This window comes from Meles meles, chromosome 16, assembly GCF_922984935.1.
Source record: "Meles meles chromosome 16, mMelMel3.1 paternal haplotype, whole genome shotgun sequence".
Classification (NCBI taxonomy): domain Eukaryota; kingdom Metazoa; phylum Chordata; class Mammalia; order Carnivora; family Mustelidae; genus Meles; species Meles meles.
The window spans coordinates 23,741,581-23,767,223 of NC_060081.1; the positions used below are offsets into that span (position 1 = coordinate 23,741,581).

The 25,643-nt window shown below is 37.6% G+C and overlaps 1 protein-coding gene across 3 annotated transcripts in view; it reads left to right on the forward strand.

Moving 5' to 3' along the window:
* SRBD1 (S1 RNA binding domain 1) overlaps positions 1–25,643 on the forward strand; it is a 203,397-nt gene that overhangs the window by 14,151 nt on the left and 163,603 nt on the right. For all 3 annotated transcript variants that reach the window (XM_045981714.1, XM_045981717.1, XM_045981715.1), the window contains exons 4-9: positions 2,228–2,593; positions 12,397–12,563; positions 15,978–16,095; positions 17,321–17,459; positions 21,455–21,551; positions 22,858–22,993. In XM_045981714.1, coding sequence (XP_045837670.1) covers positions 2,228–2,593; positions 12,397–12,563; positions 15,978–16,095; positions 17,321–17,459; positions 21,455–21,551; positions 22,858–22,993 — 1,023 coding nt within the window. The remainder of the gene's footprint in view (positions 1–2,227; positions 2,594–12,396; positions 12,564–15,977; positions 16,096–17,320; positions 17,460–21,454; positions 21,552–22,857; positions 22,994–25,643) is intronic.

Below are 25,643 nucleotides of genomic sequence, written 5' to 3' on the forward strand. Positions count from 1 at the left end.
CGCGCTTCCCGTCAGCCAGGCAACATACTTCACACTACGGCTGTGTGAACTTACTCAATCCTCACCACCACCCCTCGAGGCGTGTGCTATTACCATCCTGATTTTATAGATGAGAAAGCCACAGCAAGAAACGTGAAGTGATTTGCTCATGGATAATAGATAGTACGTGATGGACCTGGGTTTCTAAGTTAGCGACATGATTTTGTCAGCATTTCGGAAACCGAAACATCTCTCGTGGGTGGTTTTTTACCTCAGCTGTGCTCATAAGAGGGGTGTGTAAAACTGGAGTATTGATTTAATAATTAATGAATTGATATAATAATCACAAGGACATGAAATTTTTCTGACTGGTATTGTCTCTCCTCAGAGGCTGAAGTAAGTAGGCACTTAAATAAGAATCAGAGATTTACTCCATGAGCATGGATCCAGATTGGGAGAATTAGATAAATCCATTCTTTCGGATTTATTGAATGCCTCCTGTGGTCTAGGCCTTATGTTTGTCACAGTGACATCAGATGTTTTGAATGCACGAATCTAAGGTAGTGTGATGGATTCATCTCAGGAGGGCTGTCTTACCATTGCGACCAAAATACTCTGTTTGCTAAGCTGTCCTCTTCCTTTTACATTGCTTAGAAGAATGCTGATCATACTTGCTTTTTTACAATTCCTCTTGTTCTGCTCCTCTATGGTTGCAGCCCTCTGTATGACTGACACCTTTCTTTTACTATATCAAGTCATTTCATCAGGTTATTATCAACTCTTACGAACCTATGTGTCATTCTATTTTTATATCTCTGTTCTTATCCATTATGTTTCAGCTAAAAATGTAATACTCAGAGGGTTTCTAATGTACATCATTTCCAGGTTAGGTGGTGGTAGGTGAGTTTAGGGATGGGGATGTTGTAGTTCACAGTATTTTCAGTAGTCAGTAATTCTGGAAAAATACTTGATAGTAGAGAAAGTTGAATTTTGACTAAAAAATAGTTAGGGAGTTCTTCTTTTAGTTGAGTTGGCGCCATTGGCATCTATTTAGGTAACCAGAAACAGGCTAGCCTGTGAAACTGTAAACTCCTTGCAGGTAGGGTCTGTATGTTATTTATCACTCCAGTGCCGAAATGAATGCAAGCTGTCATTTCTTCACATGTGAGCTGTTGCGAAGGCTGGGGTGCTCCTGGACACTAGTGTGGACTACTGTGTAGATTCCTCCTTAAGAAAATGCCTGACACCACTCTGCTGTCATGCTGTGTTTTCTGTTCCCGAGCGTTCTGCATAAATTGGTGGCAGGTTTATTAGCCTGCTGTGTTTTCTGAGTACATGAGTGTTACTTTTTTACCCCAAAGGGTTGACTTTTGGTTGCAAGTTTTATTTTTTATTTTTAAAAGATTTTATTTATTTATTTGACAGAGAGAGAGACAGCGAAAGAGAGAACGCAAGCAGGGGAAGTGGGAGAGGGAGAAGCAGGCTTCCCTCGGAGTGGGGAACCTGATGCAGGGCTTGATCCCAGGACCCTGGGTTCATGACCTGAGCTGAAGGCAGATACTTAACGACTGAGCCACCCTGGCACCCCTGATTGCAAGTTTTAAATCTTGTTTTTTTCCAGCTTCCATAAACTTATCCTTTACTCGTTTTTAAAAAATGAAACATTTTATTTCTAGATAATTTTAGATTCGCATGCAGTTGTAAAATATAATACAGAGATTGTGTACCCTTTAATTTCTTCCAATCATAACATTTTACAAAACTGTAGTAAACTATCATAACTAGGATATTTACAGTGACAAAATCGAGGGACCTTATGAGATTTCTCCAGTTTTTTATATTCATTTATTTGTGTATTTCTGTATGTTTAGTTCTGTACAATTTTCTCACCTGTATGCACATGTGTATCCACCATCCAGAATGGTTCATCACCACAAGCATCCTTAGTACTGCCTAGTATTTGCCTTTTTGTAGCCACACCTACCTCCCTTTGGACCCTTACCCCCATCTCTGACCCTCCAGTAACCGCTGATTTTTTCGGGAATGCTAAATAAAACATAACATTAATGTTACGTAAATTTTAAGGTATGTAACTTTTTGCAATTTCCTTTTTCCTCATTCAACATAATTTCCTTGAGATTCTTCCAAATAATTGTGTGTATCAGTAATTTTTTAATTCCTGAATAATATTCCAGGATATTTAGTTTTTATCTTTTAATTTTCATGTGTTCTGTTTGTGGTTTGATAGAATAACTCTGTGGCTATTGCTGATGTTGATTTGGAAGACAGAAAAAATAAATTGGATAGCACGAAGACTCTGAAAACAGCAAAGACAAAACGGAAGAATTCAGCTCAGTCATCTTTGGGTCAGAGGACCAAAAAGCTGAAAGTTGATGAAGAAACCGACATGGCCAACAGGACAGAGACGCCATCCACAAGCACCGTGTGGGAAAGTGTGTGCAAGAAGGAAGAGAATGAAGATGACTTTACATTTGGTCAGTCCCCTTTAAAGAAAGTGAAGACCGAAGCATGTCCTCAGGGGCAACCCGTGAGGTTTCCAGCAAATACCAACAGCATTAAAGAGGAAGTGGAAATGAACTGGGACATAGTACAGGTATGTGCAGTCATTTAGTTCGTGGGGTTCCTTTCTTTTTGACTAGAATAGGAATGGCACTGGCTAAGGAAAGGGTTGGGAATTTTCAGGTCTCTTTTCAGTTTTTCTAGTGATTTCTGGAGGCTTTGGCCACTGGTTCTTATCCTAGGTATGCTGTTTCATTTTATAGCTCATCATCATCAGCTCTTGAGCTAAGAGCTGTGACCTCAGGCAAGGCAGGTTTCTGCCATGGTGTTTTGGTGAACATGCACTGTTCACACCAACAGGCCCTCATAAGTTCATTGTGAAGATTTTGTTTTGAACTTGGATTGTATTTCCTGATCAAAGTAATGTGAGTGATTAGACTAATGGACATTGACCATTAGTACAGCTCTAATTCTTAATGTAATATTGTAATATACTGTAAATAGAGTCTAGAAATTTCTTAGGAAAAATCTAGCTGAATTCCAACTTGAGCTGCCTTGGATTTCTCCCAGTTTCTTGTTTGGCTTTAGGGATTGCAGAAAAGATCTGAAGAGTGACTTTTAAATGGTGATTCTCAACCTTCTGTCTGTGCCAACACACTCTGGGGACATTTCACACTTAATTATGGTAGTGCCCCTCAGGGCAGATGCGTATGATCTCCCTCCCTCTTGTCTGTATCATGGTGATTCTGATGGGTACTCCTTCCCCTTCTGTGAATTACTGCTCTAGAGCCCAGGGCCTCGGCTTGCTCCAGCTGCTACTTCTCAGTCTGGGATTAGCTGTGTGTTAACCTTTTTCTTCAGAAGAATTTTTCCCTCCATGTTGTCTCTTCTGTTACCTATTAGTAGAACATCACCAGTTAACTTTTAATTTTGATTTTTCTCTTCTCTGGCCGACTAAGGAGTAGAATGTTGCCTCAGAGCTTTCTTCTCATCCTTGTTCCTGAACTAAACAGTCCAAAGTTTCTTGGAGAAACAGTGTATCATTAGGTTCCTTTCTGTACCGTCGTTTTCTTCATTCACTTAGGCCTGCAAGGACATGTTTTACTTTTTTTGTATTTTCTCCCTATCCCCACCCCCTACAAGGACATGTTTTAAAAGAATGGTCATGTACCACCTGCATCAGATTCACCTGAAGGCTTTCTTGAAAGGCAGACAGACCCCTTGCTTAGTTCTAGTCCAGAATCACAGGGGCCGGTGGATGTTTCCCATTTCCTTTTTTTTTTTCACTAAGACTTAGAAGCTTGATGTCTCTACTATTGACAGAAATCTGCTACTGATCTTGGACAGGCAGCAGGAAGGAGGGAAGAAGGTTTCAGAGACCATGAAATCTCTTGAAATACAGCGATAAGTTCTTCAAGGTTAAGGGCTGCTTACTCTATGACACTTTGCTTCACACCCATCCCCTAAGCTGTGTAACAGAGAAAGAGATGAAAATGGTCCTGCCTTAGCCCATTATCTCTTAATTATAAGTAATAGAAACCAACTTGTAATGATCTGAAGCAGGAAAGAGTTTATTACCAAGGACATGTGGTCTTTCAAAGAATGGAAGGGACAAAGTGTGATCAAGTCTCCCAAAGCCCTTGAACCAGAAATTGGAAAATGGTGAGGACTCGAGGAAGGCTGTTTTTCGGTTTTCTCTTTCTTTTCAGTTCCAAGTATTGTTTTCTCCTCCTCCTCCTTATTGGAAGTGATTTTTTTTTTTTTTTAAGATTTTATTTATTTATTTGACAGACAGAGATCACAAGTAGGCAGAGAGGCAGAGAGAGAGGAGGAAGCAGGCTCCCTGCTGAGCAGAGAGCCCGATGCGGGGCTTGATTGCAGGACCCTGGGATCATGACCTGAGCTGAAGACAGAGGCTTTAACCCACTGAGCCACCCAGGTGCCCCTGGAAGTGATTTTTTGACAGTTCAAACAGGACTGCTCTTGGGATCTGGCATTCCTTGCTTGTGAGTTGGGAGAAATGATTGCTACAGCTGCTACCTTCACCGGGCACCCTGACAACTAGTAAGCTCAGCATTTTCTAGATGGCTTTAGGGGTTGCCTGGGAAACTTTAGGTGTGAATTGCATTTGGATTTTTTTGTTTAACCAGCTGCAGTCTTCCTTGTCCAACATTCAGTTACTTTTTCGGACAATGCTTGTGGTATATGTGGATTTCTTTTTCTTTCCTTTCTCATTCTTCCATAAACAGCAGAGAATAATTTTATCTTGGCACTGCATTCCTACTTCCAAACATGGTTGACAGCAGTGGCAGGTGGTAGGGAAGAGGAGACTGAGAAGAGTGAGAGTCACCAGTGCTGAGTCTGACAGTCAGGAATGCCTTGACCCTTTTTGGATGAGGATTAGACTCATTGAAATGCCTGTGATATGTGTATTATCTGCCACAAAACAAGATATGTGGCCAAGTTCTTTGGGGAAATGCTGAAAAATACCTAGTTAATAAGGTATTGTTAATGGAAATTAATTGTATAGAGATTATTAATCATTACTAATTGATCATGTGGGAGATGGCATTTCTATTTGCTTCATTTTGTGTGCAGTTCTCCATATCCCCTGTCCACCATGTCATCATGATCCTTTGTTTTTTCCCTTCATGGTGTGTTTCTCAACTCTGAAAATTCAGCTGCTTTTTCAGGAACGTCACCATCTTGTTTGGGGAGAGAAAACTGCATTGTCAATACTTAAGGACTTAATTACTTATAGACTTTATGTGCAAGCATACTTTGTGTCGATTTCTTACTCAGAAACGGGGATTTCCAGATCCCTTTGAGCAGAGGCAACCTATTCTTCAGCCCTTTTCCCCAAACTGCAAATGTGTGGTCGCAATTAGAAACTAGTTTTCACTAAAGAACATTATATAATTATGCAAATACGATATAAATACTGTGACCTTTTTTAGAATTTGAAGAGGTGACTAGCTACAACCAGTTTTTGAGAAAATTAAATGCTTCAAAATGGTGATTGCTATTAGAATCTCTTTATTTTGAGGGGGCTGGGAGTAAGGAATGGAGTAGCCATATATGTTAGTAAGGTTTGCCAGATTAGAGAGGAAGAGCAAGCCAAACTCTCTTTATTAGCCATATTTCTTGCAAGAGATGATGGGAAATGGTGTGGGTGAAGAAACCGGAGGATGACAAAATTAGGGAAAGAAGAGGGACTGCAAGGAGGTGAGTGTGTCTGAGTTGGCTTTCTCACTGTAGGTTACCTGTTTGTTCCAGGAGGGATTAAATGAAACAATTGCATTAGCTCTTTTTGTTTTTATGATTTAGCCGGTATTTGCTATGGGCTTTAAAACACATCTATTTTTTTTTTTTTTTTTTAATTTGTCAGAGAGAGAGAGAGAGAGCACAAGCAGGAGGAGAGGCAGGCAGAGAGAGAAGCGGGCTCCCCGCCGAGGAGGAAGCCTCATGATGTGGGACTCAATCCAAGGCTCTGGGATCATAACCTGAGCCTAAGGCAGACACTTAATGGACTGAGCCACCCAGGTGTCCCCCCAGAAATCTATTTTTTAAAAAAGATTTTTATTTATTTATTTGACGGAGAGAGAGATCCCAGGTAGGCAGAGCAGCAGGCAGAGAGAGAGAGGGGGAAGCAGGCTCCCCACTGAGCAGAGAGCTCGATGCGGGTCTCCATCTCAGGACCTGAGATCCCGACCTGAGCCGAAGGCAGTGGCTTAACCCACTGAGCCACCCAGGCGCCCCCAAAAACCTATTTTTGAAGTATATATACTATTTTGGAGTATATATAGCTTATTAATGTTCAAAAGTAACAAGCTTCCAGATGAAAAAACAGAACCTGATCAGCACCCTATAATCCCCTTTATATGGTTTTCCAGTCCCCTGTCCCCTTTCCTTTAACCACTCATTTAACTTCTAACAGCATAGTTTTTCCTTTTGCAGTCTTTAAGGAAGCTTTTGTGTGTGATAAGATAAGTAATATAATAAAATAAATAGGCAGGGGTAAAGAGAACAGCAGGAATCAAAACCTTGTGAGAAAGGAGGTGTCGAACTACTGATAGAGGAATGATTTTGAGTAGAGAATTCTATCTCTCCGTTCTACTCATTAGAGTAGAATTTAATTTAATTTTAGTTCTATTAAAATATAGATGCCACCAGGATGATTAAGGCTATAGTTTGTTGATACTCAGATATTTTCTTTTTTTAACGGAGGGAACGGGAATATAGATTAGAGGAGTAAATCTCAGGACACTTTCGGGGAAGTCCATTTTGTTGCAAGTTTTAGACACCAGAGGGCAGTATGAAGCATCATGTTTCATTTGCCATGGGATTCAGGAAGAGAAGTGAGGTTATTGTCTAACTTGTATTTTTGCCTGAAAAAAAATCATCTTGCTTTGCACACAAATCAAATTTTTGAAAAAGTGATGTAACTTGTGGGCCTTTGGGTAATTTACTTAACTTTTGGGGGCCTCAGTTTTTCTATGTATAAAATAGGAGTAATAATAACCTAGCTCATATAATTTGAGTTAGTACTGAATATGTGAAAATGTGGAACACAGTAAACTCTATACTTAGCTTCAAACAACAGTCACAACAAGTGCCTCTCTTATTTAAGTGTTAGGGTTGAAAAAGTCTTGAGACTGCCTTCCTTTTTACTTTACTCTCATTCCTAACCAGTTATCTGCAAATATTATTAAAGTAATAAATGAAAATCATTTAAAAGTAAAAACTGTAGTAGTTCTCTGCCGTACTCTTACACATCCCTAAAGTTTTATCTCTGCTTTTAACTCTTTTAGTTATGTCTTTGTTGTTTGCCTCATTTTTCTATAACACAGATTTCTGGGCCCTACGCCAGAGGTTCTTCTTCAGTGGATCTGGGTGGGGCTCAAGAATTTGCATTTCTGACAAGTTCCCAGGTGATGCTTATGTTACTGGTTTGGGAACCACACTTGTGAGCCACTTTCTCTAGTCCACAGAGCTCGTTGACTTGTAAAATGTCATAGTGATTTGAACAAGGATGTTGACTCAATAGCTAAAATAATGAGCAAGTCATAACTGAGTGGCTTAATACTGAGTATAGAATAAAGCTCAACCTCTACATGGAATTCACCATCTAGCTCTATCCACCTTTCCATTTCTCACCTCATCTCAATACCCCTTGTACATTTTAGCATTGCTGAACTTATAGCAACTTAAAAAGTGTGCAGTGGTTTCTCATCAGTGTTTTTTAAAATTAATTAACTTATTTATTTAAAATTTTTTATTAACATATGATGTATTATTAGCCCCAGGGGTACAGGTCTATGAATTGCCAGGTTTACATACTTCACAGCACTCAACATAGCACATACCTTCCCCAATGTCCATAACCCCACCACCCTCTCTCTTCCCCCCTCCCCCCCGGCAACCCCTAGTTTGTTTTGTGAGATTAAGAGTCTCTTATGGTTTATCTCCCTCCCGATCCCATCTTGTTTCATTTATTCTTTTCCTATCCCCCAACCCTCCCACATTGCATCTCCACTTCCTCGTATCAGGGAGATCATATGATAGTTGTCTTTCTCTGACTTATTTCGCTCAGCATATATATATATATATATATATGCTGAACAAAATATATATGTACATATATATATACAGATATATATGTGTATGTATACACACACACACACACACAGTGGAATACTATGCAGCCATCAAAAGAAATGAAATCTTGCCATTTGCGACGACATGGATGGAACTAGAGGGTATCATGCTGAATGAAATAACTCATCAGTGTTTTTTGATATGCTGTTCTTTCTTCATGGAATTCCTGCCCCTATTTGGCTGCCTGGAAATACCTTCATTGTCTTTGTTGCTTTTCAATCACTGCAGAATTAGATGTTTCTACCTCCCATGTGCTCTTGAAACAATCTATGTGCTGTAGATCACAATACATTTTAACTACTTGTCTCTCTTCTTTCTAACTTGTAAGCTCCTTGGAAAGAGGGACTTGGCATTTTACGTTTTGTTTTCACTGTCTTGGTATGGTTATTGGCATATAATATGAGCTATATTGGCATATAATGTGTCAAATAAACATTTGACTAAATTAAGACAGGGAATTTGATGATCTGGAGACCCAAAAGTATAGACTGCTTATATGGGGTTTTGTTGTCTTCAGTTTCAAGGAGCAAATCTACATAAGCAGCGGCGTACACTCCCTTAACATATATGATGCTTCTGGATTTGTTAGGACCATGTATGACCCAGATGTGGACCTAGGGCTATGTTTGAGCCACTTTTAGTTAACAATAGCTGAGGTAGTTTAGGGTAGTGGAAACCAGTGGGTTTCTCTAACAGTCACACAGTTCCAAAATGATGAGCATTTTGATCATTTTCATTTTTCATATCTGTCTTTTAGAATCTGGCCTTTCAAGGGCCAATTGAAATGCACCCCTGTAAGAAGCCTTCCTTGATTACCCCTGCAGGACCTTTCTCTTCCCTGAAAACAGTGTATCACTGGCACATCCTGTTTTGTTTCTTTTTATTTGCATTAACATTTACCTTCTCTTCTCAGTTGTTTACTCCTGTAAGACACTGCAATTTGGAACCACACTTAGGAAGATATTTTAAAACTATGCCATGGTGGTTGAACTTTTACCAGTATATAGACAAAAGTTATTGGAGCTTCTGTTCAGAAAAAATACCTGATTTATTATATCTCTGTTTTAGAAATATAATCAGCAGTAATGCAGAGAGGCTGGGTAGAAAGCATAGAACTGCTCTGTGGTTCAGATAAAAAATGATATTAGCAGAAAGGGAACTTGAAGGGAAAGAACAGGCATTTTAGAAATGCAGTTTGCTTCCTTAATGATAGTTTATATGGTCGTGATAGGGAACTCACAGTGATACTGAGGACATTGACTAGAATGCTTTTTGGTTGCAGTAAGAGAAAACGCGTCTCAAACTAGCTTACACAGTGAAGGTGGTTTCTTGACCTCTAACAGGAATAGTTTGATCAGTGCACTGAAACAGTCTTTCCATGATTCTCTTAGTACTGCCATTCTCAGCTTTAAGAGTCTATGTGTACAGGGGCGCCTGGGTGGCTCAGTGGGTTAAAGCCTCTGCCTTCGGCTCAGGTCATGATCCCAGAGTCCTGGGATCAAGCCCCACATCAGGTTTTCTGCTCTGCAGGGAGCCTGTTTCCCCTCTCTGTCTGCCTGCCTCTCTGCCTACTTGTGATCTCTGTCTGTCAGATAAATAAATAAAATCATTAAAAAAAAAGAGTCTATGTGTACAAACCATGTTTCTCTAGAAGAAACTGTATCTGGGTCCAGAGTTTCAACCCAAATCTTGAGTTTCATGCTGACTGGACCAATGTTTCTGGCCACATCTGGCTGTTATATATAAGACAGTTGGATACTGAAAAAAAATGCTGTGGAGGTAGAGTTCAGATCAAGTTCTCTCAAGGTGCATAGCTAATACATAGTGGGAAGGTGGTGTTGGAGGAGATAGCCATAATATTCCTGAGAATTTCTGTTGTAGAAGACGATGTTAGTTGGAATAAAAAATAGGAAGAGGTTCAGGTTTGAGAAAATACTAATGAGTCTGATTTTGTAGGGGTCAGGGAAAATAATAAGCAAGAGCAGCATTTCTGGATGAGAGAGCAACCTCAGAAGGTCTCTAAAGAGGGCAACAACTGGGCTTGTTCTAGGAACTAAGAGAAAGTCATTGGGACTGCCACCTTCTTCTTCTTCTTCTTTTAAAATTTTATTTATTTAACTGACAGCACAAGCAGGGGGAGCAGCAGTGGGAGAGGGAGAATCAGGCTCCCCACTGAGCAGAGAGTTCAGTGTGGGACTCAATCCCAGGACCCCAAGATCATGACCTGAGCTGAAGGCAGATGCTTAACCAACTGAGCCACCCAGGCCACCCCCATTGGGTCAGGCTTCTATTGAGCGGAGGATTAGATAAGATGAGGTTGTCAGTAGACTGATGTCTTTTGGGTCATGGTAAGGAGTTTAGATTCTAAATGCAATGGGAAATCATTGAAAGGTTTTAACTAGTTAAGTGACATGATTCAGTATACATTTTATCTTTTTTAGAGATTTATTTATTTATTTGAGAGAGTGCACACACATGTGCGTGCAGGCGGGATGGGGGGGAGGGGCAGCAAGAGGGGGACAAAGAACCTCAGGCAGACTCACCACTGAGCGTGGAGCCCGATGGGCATGGAGCATGGGGCCCAAGATCCTAAGATCATGACCTGAGCTGAAATCAAGAGTTGTAACCCACTGAGCCACATAAGCACCCCCCAATATACATTTTAAAAAGATAATTCTTGTTGGTTCATGGAGACTGGAATAGATGGGATTGGAATGGGTGCAAGAATAGTTACACGCTGTTGAGTAATCCTGGCTTGAACTAGACAGGTGTGGGAAGGAAGAAATGAAGAACAGTAATAGATTACAGAAATATTTTGTAGTTAGAGTTAATTAGTTCTTATGATAGAGTGGATTAAGAGTTGACGGAAACAAAAGGATTAGTCTCTTAGTTTTGTGGCTTGAACTGCTATTTGGACATAAGGGGGAAAACTGGAGAAGGAATAAGTCTGAGAGGGAGATCACTTTGCAAAGCCAAGTTTGAGATGCCTGTTATGTTTTCAAGAGAATATCTCAAGTAGTTGTCTAAATGAGTCTGTAGCTCATGTGGAAGAGAGCCAGGGCTGGAGATGTCAAGCTGGCGTTCTCACTCATCAGAGAGATGGTATTAATGCATCAAAATGTGGGAAGATGTGGGCCTCAGGATTTGAGATGGCCAGGAGAATGAGTACCCTCCCTCGATAATCTCTGGATTTCAGCTTCTTATTTCATCTGTAGTTTTGAAATTCGTCCCGTCTTATATATTGACTTGATTTTGTTAATTAATTGATTCTGATAATTCTTCAGTAACTTTGCTGGGTTTTTTTTCCCCTCTTCCAATTTTGGCTGATCATAGGTATCAGGATTGAAATAATAATAAAATTTAGTCTTTTATGCTGTACTCGAAAAATCTGCTTAGGTTTTGAGATCAGTTACTGAAATTGCCTTTCCTTCTTTCTCTTCTTCAGGCTGACCTCTCTAAACTTTTCTGCTTATGTGTACAATCTCCTGAAACTTATAGATTTGCTTTTTAAAAAATTAATTATTTTAAATATGCAGTATATGTGTTTGATATGAAAATCGAAAGATACAGAAAAGTTTTCCTACCCTTACTCATCCATTACCTTTTCTGAAAGTAAGCCATGTTCCTAGGTCTCGTGAGTCATTCCGTATCACTTCACATAAGATTAGTTGCATGGTATTCATTCTACTCTTACCATATCATGATTTATTTACCAGTTTCCTAGTATAGACTTAAGTTTTTGCTGACTTTTATTATACTGGGAAAGGTTCTTCACTATAAATAGTATCATTTTCTAGGAGTATGAATATACCAGGATAAATTCCAGAGTGGAATTGCTGGGTCCAAGAGTTTATGCATTATAAATTTTGGTAGATACTGCCAACTTTTCTTCCTCCAGAGCTTAGACCACTGCACTTTCTCACTAGCAGTGAGACAACACAGTGTCATGTGTTGACACATGCCAACACAATGAGTTAACAACTCTTTGATCTTTGCTGCTGATCTTGAGAGGTGAAAAAGGAGTCTTATTGAGTCCTGTAGAATTTGATTGACTACAGAGTGGCTTTGATTGGATTCTACTGAATTAATGAAATGATGGTTTTATGATTGTTAGTACATTTATATATTTTTTCAAACCACCACAAGTGTTTCTAAGTGACTGAAGAACATTATTTGATTATATTTGAACCATACATTATCATATAAATGTTTAAATCACTAAGTATCTTTAATTTGCAGGTTTTATCTGAGAGAACTAATATTGAACTTTGGGTTTGTGCCAACATTATTCGTCTCTTTAATGATGATAACACAATTCCCTTCATTATACGGTATCGAAAAGAGCTTATTAATAACCTCGATGCTGATTCCTTGAGAGAAGTTCGACAAACCTTGGAGGAGCTCCGGTAAGAAACCTGGGAAGGGAGGAGCCTACTATGAGTGGAAAGAGGCCTTGTGAACCAGTGAGGAGAAACAGTGAGGAAGTGAATGACAGCATATTTCAACAGTCCCATTGTTTTGTCTTCTTGAATTACTGTAATTGAATATAGTCACCTTCTGACAGAGGAAGTCAGGTTCATTTTACTTCTTTAGGTGTGCACAGAGTCCCTCTGCTGGAGCATTTATGAATAGCTTGGGCACACATGAGCAGGAAGGAGGTTTGCCTTAAAAGTGTGTGCTTGAGAGTTTGACCTTCATACTCTCTCATAGAAATAGTTGTGCGTAATGGCAAAGGAAGGAAACTGAGAAACAGAATCTTCAATAGCTTATGTAAAACTGTCCTCTTAATACTGTGAAGTCCCTAAATGTTGAGTCTTTTTGGCAGTATAGAGTTTGGTGGCAAATATGTATATTTCCTTTTTCTGATCTTTGAAAGAGCATGGTAATTTGATATTAGTGGGTTTTAAGTTTTGTATAGCTATAGAATGAAAAGCATCCTTTAAAATATTATATGTCTGGACTTACTGTAATGACTCAGAAATAAGCGTGCAAAGACTATAAGATTAACTGTATTTTTCAGTACAGTTTATTTAAACATTCTTCACCATTCATGCATTTATTGCATGTCTCCTACATGCCAAGCACTGTGTTGTTAATGTGTGTGTTCTTCAACTCTACGACAAGGATCTGATAGATATTGGATAGAATCTTACCTTCAAGCCATTCTAAAAGTGCTAAAAGTTATTTTTTACAAGCAGCCTAATAATCTTCCTGGGTGGGAGGAACCTGCATGTCACTAGCATTTCTACACCTTTTGTTGAAGTTCTTTTAGTGGCAGGAGATCAAAATGCTAATAGGTAGAGAGTTATATTTCCTTGAGAGGCAAAATCAATTAGCCAGCCCAGAAGTAAATGACTAGTTAATGAAGTGGTTTCAGATTTAAGTCTTCCAGGCCCAAGTTAGTATAATCAAGCATCAAGGGATACAAACTAGAGATCCTAACTCCTAAGAGGGGAAGCATCTACTCCAGCCGATGACTGACATGTGGGCTTCTCCACCGAGTTTGCCAGTTGTCCTATTTTTTTTTTCCCCCAAAGAACCTGGTAATCTGAGTTTTTATATAAAAATTTTCGGGGCTAAATGAAACCATCTGCAGGCCACATGTAGAAGGCCCGTAGTTTACAAATTGTGAAGTAAGCTTTCTGTTTGGTTGAAGGCAAGATAGTGAAGAAAATCTGAGGATTTGGGGATCTGAAATTGAGGAAAGTATCACAAACAAGCAAGGATAGTTTACTTTAAAAATTAAAGGTACTATAATAATTTTTGGTTGTATGGGGGACAAATAGAAGCTTTATGTCAAGATTACTATTATTTCTTTTTCTATAAAAAAAACAACACTTCGGCAGAAGAGTTCATTCCCTGGGTATCTGTTAGTGGTGAAATACTTCAAATATTAGTGGAGGATATTTCTCTGAGTAAGTGGGGGCATTGACTGGGTCTTGGAAGATGTTTGTATACCATGCAGAGATTTGGAAATGGGATATGGTCTCTATTTTTTTCTTAAGCTCAACATTTTCTATAACTAGAACATTGATTTTCAATCTGTTAATTGCTATCTGTAAAGGAGCAGTGAAACTAATGTAGTGGGTCATTACCACTTTAACAAAAATTAAATAGAGAATAGAATATGTAAGAGTGTGATTTATGTAGTAAAAGTAAATATTGTTTCATGAAAATATTTACCATATGTTTATGTAACTATTATATATATTTATATTATGTTTCTATAACTTTATCTAAAATTATTTACATGTATTTGTGTAGTAGGTTGCAAGGTGACAAATTTTTTACTGAAGATCACTGTTAAAAATGTGAATAACAAAGGTTGATTATATGTAGTAGGAAAAGCTTTCTATTTTCTCTAAAGATGCCTTTCCTCTTCCATATATGCAAGCCAGTAGGACACTGGCCTTTTGTCAAAATGACCCTGGTGGGCTTCAGCCCCTGAAAACCGTCTTGGGCTACCAGGAATGTAAAAGATACACAGGTTGTAATCTAAGTACTGCATATGCTTCCTATTTAATTTACAATCTTTTTTTTCTTTTTTGTAAGTGGATTTAATTTTTTTCCTATCAATCATTTCTAATAATCTATATTTTCATCTAACTTTCTTCCATCATTTTAGCAGTTCCAATTAGGCAGATGCTGTAAGTAGTAACAGGTATCAAAATAAGATGAGAGGCATTAGATATAATGATAGGATTTGTATTCATAGTACAAAATCATCATAAAGTGGTATTATGACTGTGCCCTTGCCCCTGCCTATGCATTGATTCCTGGAATCAGCTTTTCTCTGTGAAATCCTGGCTCTCTCCATTGGAGAATGGTATTTTGAAACCAGGTATGGGTGCTAGGGTTTGCTGGTCCTGAGTGGTGATACCCAGTAGCAATGAGCACATATAGCACCCATAACTTGGTTTCTATGTACTATTCATCTAATTCCAGGGCTGGGGCAAGGAAAGTAAAAGCCTGGAATATTGGGTGCCAGAGAATAAGGAAGTGCTCAAAGAATGATGGGGATATGTCAGAAGAACACAGAAACTAGCCTGGAGGGGTTACTTCTGGTCAAATTCAGAATAATTGAGCATCAAAATAAGTGTTCATAATGGATTATAACCATTAAATAAAAAACTCTGAGTCTGTGGTGATATAAATCAATCAACAAATAAATTGAAAGTTTAATAAGGAGTGGGATAATTAAATAGTTTTAGAGTACCTTTCCAAAAAATACTTAATTATAAAGAAATAAAGTGGCTGCATGATGGAGAAACCCACTGACACTATCAGATGATCTAAGGTGATTAGTAATGTACAAATGAAAACCATTTGCCCCCTAAAGGATGTAGTGATAAGAACACGGCATTACTTCTATAACATCAGAGAAACTCAAACTAGGACATTCTACAAAATAACTGGCCTGTAACATCTGAAGTATCAAAGCTTTGAAAATCAAAGGGACACTGAGGTACTGTTTCAGCTTGAAGGAGACCATAGACACATGGCAATTACATACGACCCACTCTTAACAGAATTTGCTGTCAAGGACATTAATGAAACAGTTGGTGAAACTTGGGTGAGATCTGCGGATTAGAATACAATAATACATCTATATTCACGACCTCATTTTGATGGCTATATTATGTAGGAGATTCTTGTTTATAGAAAATATACACTAAAATATTTGAGTAATGGTAACTTAAATGGCTAGGGGGAGAAAAAATGCTTTTATCTCACCTACAACATTCCTGTAAGTTCGAGATAGCTCAAAAAGGAAGTTTTGACACATAAGTCTTGTATATTACAAAAGTTTTTATTTCCAGGGCTGTTGCAAAGAAGGTTCATAGTACAATCCAAAAAATTAAGAAGGAGGGGAAGATGTCTGAGTGCTTGTTAAAAGCCTTGCTGAACTGTAAAACTTTTGAAGAACTAGAACATGTGGTAAGGAGCTCTTTTAATTTTTTTTTTTAAGATTTTATTTATTTATTTGACAGAGAGACAGTAAAAGAGGGAACACAAGCAGGAGGAGTAGGAGAAGGAGAAGCAGGCTTCCCACTAAGCAGGGAGCCTGATGCGGGGCTCGATCCCAGGACCCTGGGATCATGACCTGAGCTGAAGGCAGGTGCTTAACGACTGAGCCACCCAGGGTCCTGGGAACACTTTTAATCTTTTTTTTTTTTTTTAGATTTATTTATTTATTTATTTGAGAGACAGAGATCACAAGTAGGCAGAGAGGCAGGCAGAGAGAGAGAGGGGGAAGCAGGCTTGCTGCTGAGCAGAGAGCCCAAGGCGGGGCTCGATCCTAGGACCCTGAGATCATGACCTGAGCCAAAGGCAGAAGCCCCACTGAGCCACCCAGGTGCTCTTTTAATATTTTAATATAATACCTACCTAATTATATTATGATTTCGATCTTTTTATAGTTAAATAAGATCTGGAAATAGAAAGCTAAAGTCATCAGCCGTCATTATTTAATTCAGTAAAGTGCTTATTCAATAAATATCTATCGAATGCTTTTTTGTATGGTTTGCTGAGATAAGTAATACAGACTTCTTGTCTCCAGGGCATTCCCAGTTGAGTGGGGAGACAAAGAAATGAGTGTAGGTTATGGAATTGAGAATCCTAAAGGAGAGGGCTCAGCTGGAGGCCTAGCTGTGAGGGTCTTCAGTATATAGTTGGTCTTTAGAACCATGAGAATGGAAGATTTCACTCAGGGAGAGTTTGTGGATAACCAAGTCAGGATAGATCATTGAGGAACACTAAGTTTTGAAGCATGGGTGGAGGAAGGGAGAACTGAAGAAGGAGACATGGAAAGAATGGTTAGGGAAGTAGGAGGAGAATCAGGAGTAATGACACTATGAAAGACTATAGGGAAGAGGGTCTGAGAAGAAGGTAATCATCATTTGTTAAGTAGATATATGTAGCAGGAGATTTGGCAAGATAAGGACTGAAAAATGTATATTTGGTAAGTAGGGGATCATTGTGCCGCTTTGGGATACTGCTTTCAGCAAGGTTAGTATTAATTCATCTCTGAAGGGAGAGGAAAGGGTTGAGAAAAGGATGTCTTTAGTATTCCCATCATGTCTTCTAATTTTGTGTTTTAATTTTGACTTGCTTTTTAAAACTGAATGATATGGTATTATTTTTACTTTTTTTTTCCTTCTAGTCAGCTCCATATAAAACTGGGAGCAAAGGCACAAAAGCCCAAAGAGCTAAGCAGTTGGGATTAGAAGGAGCAGCCAAGACATTGCTTGAGAATCCAGGGGAGCTCAATCTGCTATCTTACATTAGACCCAATGTGAAAGGTATCAGCTTTACTTCAAGAGATTATCCTTGTTTCTTTTTCTTTTTCCTTTTTTAATTTGAAAACTATGTCAAAAAAATTGTTTTATTATGTAATGACTATACAAAAGAGTATTATAGCACATAAGGAATAAATAGCTCTAATAAAATAAACCCCTACATACCTCCTGCCACCATTCAGCTTCCTCTTTTGATAAAGTACCTGTTCTAGTCTTTTGCCCATTTTCATTGTGTTGTTTCTCTTTTTTTATTAATTTATAAGTACTTTTTAAGATAGTCTTTCTGTTATATGTATTACAGATCTTTTCTCCCAGTATGTAACTTCTTTTCACTTTCTTTATGCTGTCTATTAAATAAACAGAAAATAGAAAGTCTTAATTTTACTACTTAGTTTATTAATTTTTTCAATTTTGCTAATCTTTTCTCTAAGATACTTGCTTTTTTTTCCTTTTTAGAGAAATTTCTTCATTTCCCAAGGTTTTAAAGAATGTCCTATATTGTCTTTTAAAACTTTGACTCTTTCTAAAAATTTATTTAATTATAAAAGTCATCTACTTTTTAAAAAGAATTTCAACAATTCTGACATAATTAGTTATAAAGTGAAGTTCTAGTTCCACACTTCTACTCTCCAGGAGTAAAGGGTCTTTTTTCTGAAATGTATCTTCCTAACCTTTTGTATATGTACGCACAAGAATAAAAGTGAGATGGAAAGAGAGTAGGGGAGAGAGAATTTCTAAGAGAAACCCATGGAAAGTGACTACTGATACATGTCAAAATACCTTGATTTTATTGACAAAATAACCTCTAGAGCGAGAGCTCTTTGAGGAAGAGTGGCTTTTTATAGGAGTGCTCTGACAGCATAGGGTGGATGGGGAGATTGGTGCTCTCCTAAGTACTATGCTCGTTCTAGTTTCTTTAGCCTTCCGTTTATTCTTTTGGCTAGGAGACCTAAGTGTCTATAGAGGGCAGTCTCTCATAAGAATATCCACATTCTGTACTACACTATAGCGAATGCTTGCATATTATAACCCGCTTTCATTTTAAACTATTCAGCAATGTGAGTTTGCGATTAAAAGATTAAGATGAGTATCTAAAAATACAAATGTCTGTTCACATACAGATATACACATCTTAATATTTGTTTTGAAAATGGCATTAATTAAAAGAAAAAGCACATAAGCATTGAATTTAGAGATGGATTGAAATGAGTAAAACTCAAGTTTGTTTAATTTTTTAATGTCTATTTTTAATTGGATTTTCAAATGATGCAATTTTAATGTTTTACTAGTGGCTGAGACTGTAAAGCCAAGCATTAAGGTCAGCCGCAGTGGGGGCTTTCTTGCCCAGTGATAGTATGTTTTCTTAGAATCAAATATTGGAGTTTTCAGAATATCAGATACACAAAGGTTTAATGTCTGTTTTTATTCTTTTATGATTGATTTCCTTTCCTTTCCACCTCCTTTGGTACAAAGTTTTCCTTAGTTTGCACACATACTGAGTTCCTACTGGGTAGGTTTGATAACTCTGTCTCTTTAAGGCATGGCTATATACGGTGATGCTTATGAACTATGTGGTGATGGACACTTGGTGATACTTCTGATAATGGGGCTCCGTCAGGGCTCAGTGCAGTTATGGAAGTACTAGCGCATATATAGAACTTTCTGTTTACTTTATTCTCTCCTTCTTTTACTCTGATCATAAATGTTGGAGAATTACAGTTAATTCCAAACAAGTTAGATACTGGTTTTTAAGTTTGTTTGGATTGTTTTTTCTTTTCTTTGTCCCTTCATTGATTGGGCTATACACATACTCATGATCATCCTCAGTTCTCTTAGTTTTCTAAAGAAATACTTTTATCATTCCTGTCATGTCTCAAAGAAATGTTTAAGAAACCAGCTATTTCACTGTGAAGTGGAGGACACTTCTTACTTGCCACAGACCAATAAGAACTTGGTCTGAATCAAAAAGATACACGTGCCACAAATGGGCTATATCCTAGAATTTTCAGAATATCTCCATGTTGTTTAAAAGGAGGAGTAGCTGATTGCTCTGTTGTGTGGAATAAGAGTTACCCTTATTGCAGATAAAGTGAAAAGAAGTGTTTGCCCTTCAATTTTTATTACAGTTGTGGAGCTTTGAAGAAACTGGCTGAAGTTTTTACTACAACAAAGGAGATGTGATTTTCTGCTTCTGTGATCCTTATTTTCTCCTGATTTCATTGAGGTTCTAAACTTTTTGAACTCTTATTATTTTTGGCTGTCTTAAGCCCCAATGATCAATTCTGTGTGATGGAAAAAGATGCTTATTCAAACATACAAGACTCTTCCCAGTCCTTTCTCTTCCTAGTTGGGACTGAGAGGGAGGTAATATAATTTGGATGAGCTACCCAAGTGAGTCTGATCATTTCTACCTCCTATTAGGAACCTCTGCTCTAGAGGTAGCTCAAGGTACCTCCCCAGAAGTGTTTTTTATTTTGTTTTGAACTTTAATGAGTATCAGAATGATCTGGAATGCTCTGCAAAACAAAAATCCCCAAACTATACAAAATGTTGCTCTAGAGTTCTAGTGTAATTTTAATTATATAAGATTTATTAATTATAAAAAATTTTCAAATTATATTTGCCAAAAATGATGGGGGCTTTTTAAAGGTCTCTTATTATAGTAATAAAATACATAACTTCTTTTTTCTGTTCTCTCTCATTGATGATTCTCATTGGAGGTACATTCCATCTTTACTTCTGACTTATTTCCTGGTGTCTTTGTTAAATTTTTTTGTAATGGTGCTGTAAGGTGCTTTGGAACTCCAGGAATTAGTGCATAGTGACTGGTTTTCTGAGATGAAGCCTGATATAGGGAGAAGCTCACCCAAGAATAGATATTTATTGACTGCTTACTATATGTCACAGCTGTTCTAGGTCCTTTACATATACAGCCTTCTATCTCTCAAAAGTAATTCACTCCCGAAAATCCCCCTATAGGGAAACTCTCTTAAAATGTAAACAGAATTTGTAGTAATTTTAATGGTTAAATTTCTTTAAAATAATTGTAGTTATTTTAATAGTTAGGGTTAGTTAGAACAAAACCCAACAAGGCATATCTCTTTATTAGTGACTCCATAAGTCTGTCTTCTTACTCCCTTTGTCTTTTGTACCTATTACTCATTAAAACTATGCTCTCCGAAAAACATATTGTGATAGTTAGTGCTTGTGTAATTCAAACTTTAATACAAGAAGAAAAGCTTTCATGGAAATAGAACAACTAAGAAGTGGAAAAAAAGCAATGCAAATGATCTCTCTCAGTTTATATATAAGTTGATATCACAGGGGCCATAATGTTCAAGAGTCATTGCTATAAATTAGCAAACCAGAAGCACTTGGAAAGAACTTAATGCACCATTGGTAGACAATTCAGCTATGAAGATGAATGACATAATGGCTCTTGGTTTGGTGCTCATGAGATTTGAGAAATTCAAATGGGTCATTAAAAATGTGAATAAATGCCTCATAAGTCAAAATAAGAATATCAACAAAATTATTTGTAAAGAGTAGTTTTTGTAACTGGTATGAAATAGTATACCTTAGGTTATAACTCTGTTAATACATATTTCCCATAGCACATTTATTCTTCATAAACACTTCATGAAGCAGGTGCTGTTACTCCATTTTTATAGGAAACAGAGGCACAGAGAAGTCAAGTAATTTGTCCAAAGTTACACATTTGGTAACTGATGAAACTAGGATTTGACCAGGTGGCTGGCTCCAGAGCTGCATTTTTTTGCCACTAGGTTATATGGTATGTAAAGGTCCTGTGTTATTGCTTTGGAGACTTGTTATGTTTTTGCAGAGGTAAGCTAGTCACTGCTATGATACTTCTCTGTCTTAAGGTTTTCAATTTAAGGGTTTATTTCCACAAAATAAATTTATCATGATTTAATTATCGGCTTAAAAAACCAATCTGTAGTTCTTTCTTTGTTTTCCTCCTTACCCTTCTCCTAAAGGACTTTCAGCGCTCCAGGATATTGAAACAGGAGTGCAGCATATTTTAGCAGACATGATTGCTAAAGACAAAGACACACTTGATTTCATTCGGAAATTGTGAGTAACTCTTTTATAGAGTTTTCTGCTTTGTGGACTCATGCTGTTAAGGGTCATATGGTTAGTGCTAACACTAGTGTTCATTAAAATCTTTATTTTTAGACTCCTTTTTTGGTAGCAGAACTCTTTGTTCAAGCAACAGAACCCTAATATGTAAAACAGATAAAAGTAAAGTTGCTTTAATTGAATTCTAGGCAGGGAGCCTGGAACTCTGCCTGCTCATCCTCCTTATGCTGACACACCTCAGTGGAGGGCTCTGAAGAACAGTTGAAAAACCATTGCATTATACGATGTATGCTAGAGAGAGAGTCATATCCATTTAGACTGGGTTACATGCTTCTTAGACATACTGTGATGTATGTACTTTACATGTATTATAATATCTCATTTCTGGTATTTATAAGTGATTGAGTTAACTTGAGAATGTTTAATACCAGGTATAGATAAAAGTGCTGACCTCAAAATGAATTTCAGCAGATGGAGAGAGCTGCTTATCCATGGTATCATGGTCCATTTATAAGAGATTAAAACCTCATGACCTAGGCCCTACTTGGGCTTTTGGATTATATGCCTTATTAAAAAAAGATTTTATCTTAAAACTTAATATGTTTTTCAGCTGTGTATCAGCAGAGAGGACAGGGTTTTGCCGGCAGTTTGCTCTTGTTTCTCCACATCTCTGAGGTGTGCAGAGAGGAAAGGTAGAGATGAATCAGTTGACTGCAGTGGCTTTTCAGGGTTTTTGTTAATACAGGGAGAGAAGTTTCCTATTTCCTCAGTAATAGTAATTCCTAGTAGGAATGAGTCAAAGGAAGAGAATTGCTAGGTTTAAATGTGTTTATAAGTAATTATCCTACCAAAATTTGTTTCAGTTTTATACACCATCCCTGGAAGCTGTCCTGCCATATCTTCGTTTCCCTTCTTTTTAGCTTTTACTTGGCTCTGACTGCCTAACTCAGTGGTTAGAAAAGGATGATCTCTAGAACAGAGTTATTGATCTGGTATTTGTAGTTTTGGTCTCTTACATGACTGCAGATGAACTGATTTAGGCCTTGTATAGGAGGATTGGGTTGATATAGATAGATAGATAGATAGATAGATAGATAGATAGATATAGATCTGGAGGATCTGTGTTAGCAGAGTTCTCTTTTCATGGGTCAATACGTTTTTATACTTGGGCATCATTAAAAAAAATCTCATTGGGTAATAGCAGAAATTTTTTGCTAACGTCATTTCCATATAATGTGTTTCTTTACTAACATGCATATTAATAACTGCTTGCTTTTTGAATATTTGTTTATCTGGACAGGTGCCAAAATAGGTATATTTGTATCCAATCATCTCTGGCAAAAGTGTCCTCAAAAAAAGTAAATGAGAAGGATGTTGATAAGTTTCTGCTGTACCAGAATTTTTCATGCAACATAAGAAACATCCAGCACCATCAGGTAAATAAAGAAACTGCTTATCCATGCTGATAGTAATAATAATGATGATACTTTGGATTTCCCTATTACTTTACTTATTAAGGAATTGAAGAATTTTAAGGCAACTGTTTTCTTCTTTTTTTTTCATATAAGTTCTTATAATGTCCCATCTTTCCCATTTCATAATTGCGGAACTCAAGACCCAGAAAAGTTAGTAAAACTGAGCATTATTAGCAGAGTTGACAATATACCACTTCAGATATCTTGACATTTTGGCTGGTAATCTTTTGTAGTAGACTTTGCTTATTGTGCTTGGCTTTGAGCTCAATACTGGATCTTTTCCATATGATATACAAATTAGAGATAAGCTGGTTTAGAATAAAGTGTGAGATCTCACTTAATTGTGTAAATTATAGTTATATTTCTGTCTCTTAATATCATTTTTCAGTTTACTAATTTTTTCCTAATTGTTATATGTACAATGTGGAAGTGGCTTTTATGTCATATAGGGGGGAAAAGATGATTTACAAACTGAAAATGAAATAATACTGGCTTTACATTTACTTATTTTTATCCGTGTTCTTTATTTCTTTGTATGCTTTTGAGTTACTGTCTACTGTCCTTTCATTTCTACTGAAGGACTTCCTGTAACATTTCATGTAGGACTGGTCTACAAACTGGTCTGACAAACTCCCTCAGTGTTTATCTGTAAGGTCTTAAAATTTGTTTTTTTTTTTAAATTTATTTTTAATTGTGGTAAAATGCTAATGTATTTAACTTATAACTTTACCATCCTAACCATTTTTAAGTACTTAGTTCAGTAATGTTAAGTATATTTACATTGTTGTACAACCAATCTCCAGAACTTTTTCTGGGTATAGAATTCTAGGTTGACAGTTTTTTCTTTCAGCTCTTTGATTTTATCATCCCACTGTCTTCTGGCCTCCATGGTTTTAAAAAAGTATCAGCTATTAAACTTACCAAGTCCCTAACAGAATTACTTCTCTTACTTCTTTCAGGATTCCCTGGCTTTAGGTTTTGGCAGTTTGATTATAATGTGTCTCACTGTAGATCTCTTTGAATTTAATCCTTCTTGGGGTTCATTCTGATTCTTGGATGTGTTGGTTGTTTTTTATCAAAACTGAGAAATTTGGGTCATTATTTCTTCAAATATTCCTTCTGCCTCTTTCTTCTGTCCTGGGTCTCCTGTTATACATATGTTGGTATACTTGATAATGTCCCATAGGTTTCTTCGGCTCTTTTTTTCTTTTTCTTTTTTTTTCCTTTTCTTCTCAGACTGTATAATCTCAATTGACCTATCTTCAAGTTTGCTGATTCTTTCTTCTCCTTGCTCAGAACTATTGAATCCTTTCAGTAAATTTTACATTTTAGTCATTGTAGTTCTCAGCTCAGAATTTCTATTTGGTTTCTTTTTGTAATTCTCAACTCTTTATTGATATTCTATGTTTGTTGCGATCACAGTCTCCTGATTTTTTTTAAGTCTCTGTGATTTCCTTTAACTCTGAGCATATATAAAATAGTTGTTTTTTTTTAATATTTTCTTTATTTATTTGATAGAGAGAGATCGCAAGTAGGCAGAGAGGCAGGCAGAGAGAGAGGGAAGAAGCAGGCTCCCTACCAAGCAGAAAGCCCGATGCGGGGCTTGATCCCAGGACCCTGAGATGATGACCCGAGCCGAAGATAGAGGCTTTAACCCACTGAGCCACCCAGGTGCCCCAAGATAGTTGATTTAAAGTGGTCTGGTAGGGGCGCCTGGATGACTCAGTGGGTTAATCCTCTGCCTTCTGCTCAGATCATGATCTCAGGGTCCTGGGATCGAGCCCCACATCAGGCTCTCTGCTCAGCAGCAAGCCTGCTTCCCCCATTCTCTCTCTGCCTGCCACTCTGCTTACTTGTGATCTCTCTTTCTGTGTCAAATAAATAAGATCTTTAAAAATAATATAAAATAAAGTGGTCTGGTAAGACCAATGTCCGAGTTTCTTCAGGGATAGTTTCTGTTAGTTTCTTTTTTCCTGTAAATGCATCATACTTTCTTGTTTCTTTGCATGTGTTGTAATTTTATATTAAAAGCTTGACATTTTGAATATTGTTAAGTTGGCAATACTGAAATCAGATCCTCCCCCTCAGTATCTGTTGTTGCTGCTGTTGGGGATTTTGTTGTTTGTTTAGTGCCTTGTAAACTACTTTTTTTTTTTTTAAGATTTTATTTTATTTATTTGACAGAGAGAGAGATCACAAGTAGGCAGAGAGGCAGGCAGAGAGAGAGGAGGAAGCAGGCTCCCTGCGGAGCAGAGAGCCCGACGTGGGGTTCGATCTCAGGACCCTGAGATCATGACCTGAGCCGAAGGCAGCGGCTTAATCCACTGAGCCACCCAGGCGCCCCTGTAAACTACTTTTGACATGTCTTTATTCTTTGTTGTGTGATCACTGAAATCTCTTCCATTATCTTAGTGGACCGCTAGTTATTTGACAGAGATTTTCATAATGCCTAGATAGGCAAAACAAAAACACATTCTCCTAGTTCTTGCGGATTGACTGTTAGGGGTAATCCTTCAACATTAGTATAGCAAGGCTGTTTACAGCTTTGCCCTTAACCTTCACTTCCTGTTTGCATGGTGCCCAAAGGTTAGTCAAAGGTGAAAGCTTAAGG